This window comes from Ornithodoros turicata, chromosome 3 (genome assembly GCF_037126465.1).
Source record: "Ornithodoros turicata isolate Travis chromosome 3, ASM3712646v1, whole genome shotgun sequence".
Lineage (NCBI taxonomy): Eukaryota > Metazoa > Arthropoda > Arachnida > Ixodida > Argasidae > Ornithodoros > Ornithodoros turicata.
This window is the reverse complement of record NC_088203.1, coordinates 36,172,365-36,179,089: the sequence shown is the minus strand read 5'-3', so window position 1 is coordinate 36,179,089 and position 6,725 is coordinate 36,172,365. Positions and strand designations below refer to the sequence as shown.

Below are 6,725 nucleotides of genomic sequence, written 5' to 3'. Positions count from 1 at the left end.
GTTCAGAACACGTTGAAGACATGCACAACACAGCCAAATTAGAGGGTAGTGTTTCGGGTGTGTTGTATGTTGTTACCGTCAATAAATTTTCCTATTACAATTAGAGGTATTGTGGCATTTGCGATGAATAGAAGCATGATTGCAATGTGGATGCAGGTGTATATGATAAATCATGTGGCATGATTCCATAGCGATGTGTTTTTCGATTCTTAAGATTTACCTGAACAGGATCAACGTCGCTCCAACCAAAGTTAGCTCGAAAGAGGGGTCCCGACATTTCGGAGCCGAACCGGCTCCTTCTTCAGGGGTGACGAACTAACAGAGCTAACTTTGGTTGGAGCCACGTTGATCCTGTTCAGTTTCTACCCAACCAGGCACACCTGTGTCAAACATGTTCGCGTTTAAGATTTACCTGTACAGGATATGAGGCTACACAAAAAGAGTGCACAGATCACACCAGTGTAAAGCTGCAGTGCGTCGAGTAATTTTTAACAGTCCTGCTCACAAAATGATGCAGAACAGCATGCGTACATTTTTGCTTGAAAGAAAAGCCTTGAGCTTCAGGAGACACAAAAGGGACACAATTTTTTGTTTAGCGCTGTATTCACGCTGAACAGATGAGCACATGGATAAACTCTGTGGCCATATGACAGCTATCAACGACGTAAAAGGAGGAGAGCTAGTGTAACATGGGTGCTTGTTTACCCTGCTTTACTACTGTCGTCTATATCCACACTGAACACATGAGCACAGAAATAAACTATGCGGCCATACGGCAGCTGTCAGTAACGTCAAAGAACGATAGCTACTGTTAACATGGGTGCATGTTCTTCCATGTGCTCGTGTGCTCAGTGTGGATATAAACGGCTGCACTGGCTGGACAAATCTGTACCCATGTCAACGCAAGCTAACTTTCTTTTAAGTAGTTGACAACTGTCATGTGGCCATGTACAATTTATTCATGCGCTCATGCTGCAGTATGGGGGAACGACATTTTCATTTTGATGTTGCATGAACCAGCTGACTCCTATTATAATTGTCAATACTATCTATTGATGAGTCTGTAGCCTATGTTTTGTTATATTCATCTGGAAGGTGCTATATGCAGTAATTGCAGTTGATCTAATTTTCAACTTTAAGTGCAGTTCAATGGGAGCAAGAGAGCTTCAAAGTTTTTGTACACATTGCCCTTTATTCCTGTGCAATTCAAACGTACTGCAGTACGACACCTCAGATATATTGGTGGAGTCAGCATGTGGAATGTAGCAAGGATTTTTTTTTCCTTGTGCGCCATTGCTCACTTATGTTCTCATGTGACCTTGACAACTAATTGAGCAGGATATCCAGATTGCACGCTTCTATGAAAAAAGTCATCCTTGTGGAACTACGTAATAGCCTTTATTGTCTGAATATAAACAAAAAGCTCACGAATACAAAGTTGTTGTGATGAATGAGTCCATAGCAGAAATTTTCAAGAGAGGATCTCCAGAATATATGTTTATACAATGCAGAAAAGCTGTCACTGATTGGTCATGGTTATGTACCTGCAATAGTAATGATGCTTCCAAAAGGTTTGCAGCCTCCTTTAGCACATTGCTGTGTAGTGTCTTTTGCAGAAGCAGCCCTACAAAAGCACATCTACTGTTACCCAATGATAAATCAATATAGAAGTAAGCAGCTCTCCCTTTGAATGTTTTCTAATGTAGCAGTGGCAACACGATACCTGAATAACAGATTTTCATTGGTCTGTTCTGCTGTGGCATGTTGAAATAAGTAAAACACACATTTCAGTTTCATCTATGCTTGCATGTGAATCAAGGGGAAATGGGGACCTCCTTAGCTTTTGCTCCGGTATTGTCATAATCGGGGAACGTAAAATCTGCTCAGATTTCGTGTTCAGTGTAGTGCAACAACATGCAATATCTCCATGCCTTGATAGTACCCACACAACAGCCGCAAGACGCTAATGCACTTTATGATCAGTCCTATTGCACTGTTAGATGTCTCTGGAGATTAGACACGCTGCGAAGAGATGATAGATACTGGGATGGTTGATAAGCATGCCAGTGGATAACGCCCCTCAAGTTCTCCATCGGGGCTCGCAACAACCATCTAGTATGTTATCGCTCTTACTGTACAATGACGGGGGCGCTTACAGTGTGTATCACAGGAGATGACGCTCATAATAAGCGCCAGCATTACTTATGCTTTGTTTTTGAAGATGCACATTGACGTTCGGCCATCCGCACGCCCTCTCGGTCCCTTGGATTGGTATATGGATTTTGTCCGGTGGCACATGTCGATGTCACTCTCTTTGACCACACTTTGACGGTGCTTTTTACGTTTGTCATGCAAAAGTTCGCAATAGCGCCTTCTAAAAACAACAGCCGCATTTCGTACCCCTGGTCAAGCGTTACGCCGTTTTTGTTTACTAACCGTGCATTTAAAACGATTCTGTTTAATTTTTACCAGTTAACTTCGAATCAGTGCAACATCACCTACCGCAACCAATCTACGATAGTTTTTTCAACACACACGTCCACAGTAGTTGCAACGTATACTTAGACCGATGTTAAACTAGCCCCTCCCCTAGTTTAAAATACGTCCCATTCAAATGCATGGGGCTTAAACCACCAGTTTAAGTAGCTTGGGTGGATGATCGAAATGGAACATTTGAGGCAAACATTCGTCCCATTGTGATCAAATCTGTCTCCTGGGCGCTTCTAGTAACTATATTGATCGAAACTTACCTAAGATTTGATGAAAAATTCTTCGTGAACCGGGGATTAGGCCTACCGGCTACCATCGCTTCTGGCAGACTCTGGTGAAATGCGCATGCGCTGTGCAGGAAGCTCGCTATGTGCGCCGCCATAGACTTCACAGCAGCAGGTGGTAGAGCATGGGGTGGTGATCCAGGATTGGCGAACGAAAGTCTCACGTGATTGATTTAAACCCGACGTCACTAAACCAATAGTTTAAGTAAGTTGGTGAATACGGACTGGAGAGTCTGTGGTGCTGCACTTGGATGGCATCCGTAAGGGACAGAAAATGAGGGTTGACCTTGGCGTTCTTGCGTTGTTTGGTTTGCATCGCTTCAGAACAGGTGCGTTGTGGAGGCTAGCTCCAGAGCATAGAGAAGCGGCGCGCTCGGGCTTATAAATCGGTTATGAAAATCAGTCTCCTTGCACTCCTTCCTTTTCTTTTTATTACTGGTGGCACGGAAACATTCCTGGTGTCTGGGCGAATGAGCAAGTACAAGAAAAAATGGGACGGGTATTCTGCAGTGTCAACTCGGGGAAAGTCACTGTCACGTGATCAAAATGACAGCAACAACTGCCCGACGTCGTTTTGGGCAACTAGAGCATACCACACTTCCGCCTTACGATTTTTTGCAAAAGCAGAATGCAAGCATGAATGAAGACTTGTCCAGGGGAATGTGGCATGAAACAGGGATCGGGCGACGCTATCGGAACTGCCCTTATCGTGAGTCGCATTTTGTATTAATCTTTTACCAGGACGCAAGAGGCGACAGTGTGCTCTTTCCCCCTCTCACATTGGGGGTGAAGGAAAAACAGGTCTACGAAGATGCGCATTGAACAAAATAAAGAAACAAATGATGTTCCTTCACGATTTTTTTGCGTACGATCTACCGAACAGATTTTTGTTCTGAAAACGGCTACGATATCAGGTCACCGAAAGGAACATATGTTCTCATTGGGACAACTTCGTATCTCTTATAATTAAAAAAATAATTTGCGATCTTTAGGTAATTAATCATTTGACGGTCGAGCAACATTTGACCAAGAACGTCCGCCGGCCCAGAGATGATAGAAGTGAAAACAGCATGTCTATAGCCCTTATAGTTTTTAATGAAAAATCTGTATCGCCTTAAAAAAAACACCCTGTATAATTGAGAGTAAATTTACGCGCATCGTAATTAGCCCATTGGTGTGAAGATGCACGTACAACAGGGTAGGGCTACTGATAATTTCGACCACCCCGGGGTACTTTAGATGTGCCAAAGAAATATTTTATACACCGGTGCTGGAAGCAATGTTTATCGCTCCCGCATTGCTATCTTTCTCGGCCAGGATTGAACCCGCGATCATGAGCTCAGCAAGTGAACATGTTACCAACTGAGCAACTGAGGCCGGCAGTGCAGATTGAAACGCGAACGCGGAAAATTTTCCTAAATGTATACAGAAAGCGAAGAAGCATAGTACAGCCCACCAGATTCAGACGCCATGCTGGTTACACCAGTGCATCTGGAAATACAGCAAGACATACACATACACACGCACACACATTCACACACATACGCACGCACACACACGCGGGCGCACACACAAAGCAATTGGAGCAGATGGAAATATCCCAAAATACGCACTGTGCGAGTATTTTCCGTATATGCCGTAACGTACGAAACATTTATTTATATGCACTATAGAATCTACTAATCGGCCCCAAACCTTGATCAACGTGATTCTATCGTAGAGATATGACACTATATCGAGAGAGAGAGAGAAAACAAAATATGCATTTGCCTGAAAATACGCCGTTTCACTGCTAGATATTTGTAACGCACCCCCAGTCCAAGCATCCCAGTTTAAAAGGCCCAGTTCAAACAGCAGCACATCGAAACCTCTCAATTGGGAAAAGAAAAAAAAAAAGAAGAAAAGGAAACCTCAATGCACGCAGAAAAACAGGGGCGAAGTCACGATTCTCCTCTGCACCCTCTATTGGCATATGCCTCCTTCCCATCATGGGATCCCGGTCATTCCCCGGAGCAGCGTAACCGACTACCGAGCACTGACAAGCAGTTTCACCACTCGTCCCGATTCCCACCACACAACCGCCACCTTCCGCACACGTAGCAGACGATGGAAATATGCCAGCTCTATGAGAAGCCGTGCAGCGCCAAGAAAGTTGATACCATAAAGCCACCGGATGCCAAGGCCAAGACCTGTTATGCCTTTTCTAGTGTAAGGATATCAGCAGTCGATGGGCGCGTTGCGCAACAACCCGCAAACTAGGAGGGCAGCGGCATACCAGCTGCCACGCCACTCGCCAATCCTCACCCTACGCACTTGATATTTGCATTCACGCTTTCAGGACAACCCTATCGCCAACCCGCCCCGCGAAGGCTCGCTCCGGACAGTGGGCGGGCGCCCCGCCAAGCCCCGCCCACCACACAACACCACAAACAACACAACACTTGTTTAATTTACGAAAGTCATTGTAAACGGCCGCCACCAAAAAGATGACATCTGCCCAGGAGCGGGGATTCACGGTCACCGGAGCCCCGAAGCCAAGTCGTCGCCGAAGCGCAAGCACGCGCAGTACACAAGGCCCTCAGTCTCATAACCAGTCCCTGAAGTTATGATTCAAGGTCCATCATACACAATGAAGTTGAACTCAAATCAAGTTCTCAAGTTGAATTCTGACCTATGATATTATGAGCTGTGATGTCGAATGATGAGTAATGATGTGATGGGCTGTGATGTTGAATGATGGGCTATGATGTGATGGGCTGTGATGTTGAATTATGGGTAATTATATGATGAGCTGTGATGTTGATGTTGAATGATGGGTAATGATGTGATGAGCTGTGATGTTGATGTTGAATGATAGGTTATGATGTGATGAGCTGTGATGGTGATGTTGAATGATGGGTTATGATGTGATAGGCTGTGATGGTGGTGTCTAATGATGGGTCATGATGTGATGGGCTGTGATGATGATGTCAAGCCGGATATGATGTGATGTTGAATGAATAATTCGGAAAATGCCGACCTATGCTTCCGACAGCTATCTGCCACCCTCGATATGGGCCTTCTCAGAACGTTGCCGTGGCTTTTCCTTGTGGCTGGTGTCCGCCAAGCCATCCTGGGCGCCGACTTCTTACATCATTTCGGCTTGTCTGTGGACGTGGCTCGCTCCGTTCGTTCTGCGAGCCCTCTAAGCGGCATCTCCATTTCTGCCCTCCACTCGCCATACGCTGCCGTCCTCAAGGACTTCCCAAGTCTCACGCAACCACCAGATTGGTCGCGCCCAGTCGCACACGATGTCGTGCACCACATACAGACCACCGGAGCACCTGTTTTCGCCCGGGCACGTCAGCTAGCTCCGGAGAAGCTCAAGATTGCAAAAGCGGAATTTGAGCACATGCTCTCCATCGGTGTAGCCAGACCTTCGTACAGCAATTGGTCCTCCGCTTTGCACATGGTGCCCAAAGAGACCGACGACTGACGCCCCTGCGGTGATTACCGTCCACTGAACCTTGTTACTGTGCCTGACCGTTACCCGCTCCCGCGGTTGCAAGACTTCACGGTCAACCTCCACGGCACTACCCTCTACAGTAAAATCGATCTGATGAAAGCATATCACCAGATCCCCGTCGCCCCTGAAGACATCAAGAAAACCGCAATTACGACTCCGTTTGGGCTGTACGAGTATACACTTCATTGTATACACTTTCACTTTCATTGTCCGTAAACACCCGTAGCCTCTGTTTCCGTTTCCCACGTCCACGATCTACAGAGGAATGTAGCTCTGAGCTAGTCATACACCCTCTCTATATGCTAAAAACGGACATATGGGTACAACCACTGCAGTGCCAATACCTTGGTCTGATGATAGGATATATCACTGTGCAAACCTTTCGGCAGGATTACCCATGAATCTTCAGAGGTGTCCGTGGGTGACAGACATGTAGACATTGAAAA

At 45.9% G+C, this 6,725-nt stretch overlaps 1 protein-coding gene across 1 annotated transcript; it reads left to right on the top strand.

The window, feature by feature from the left end:
• Nucleotides 1-4,880: 4,880 nt before the first annotated feature.
• On the top strand, nt 4,881-6,249 carry LOC135389303 (uncharacterized). The gene is made up of 2 exons (XM_064619367.1): nt 4,881-4,982; nt 5,809-6,249. Exons 1-2 carry the CDS (start codon nt 4,881-4,883, stop codon nt 6,247-6,249), a joined length of 543 nt encoding a protein of 180 aa, XP_064475437.1.
• Nucleotides 6,250-6,725: the final 476 nt, after the last annotated feature.

Bases quoted from the DNA above. Each gene is read 5' to 3' on its own strand.
- LOC135389303 (XM_064619367.1), top strand. From the start codon at position 4,881: ATGGAAATATGCCAGCTCTATGAGAAGCCGTGCAGCGCCAAGAAAGTT. The intron at 4,983-5,808 runs GTAAGGATATCA...TGCTTCCGACAG, and splicing joins CCTGTTATGCCTTTTCTAGT to CTATCTGCCACCCTCGATAT.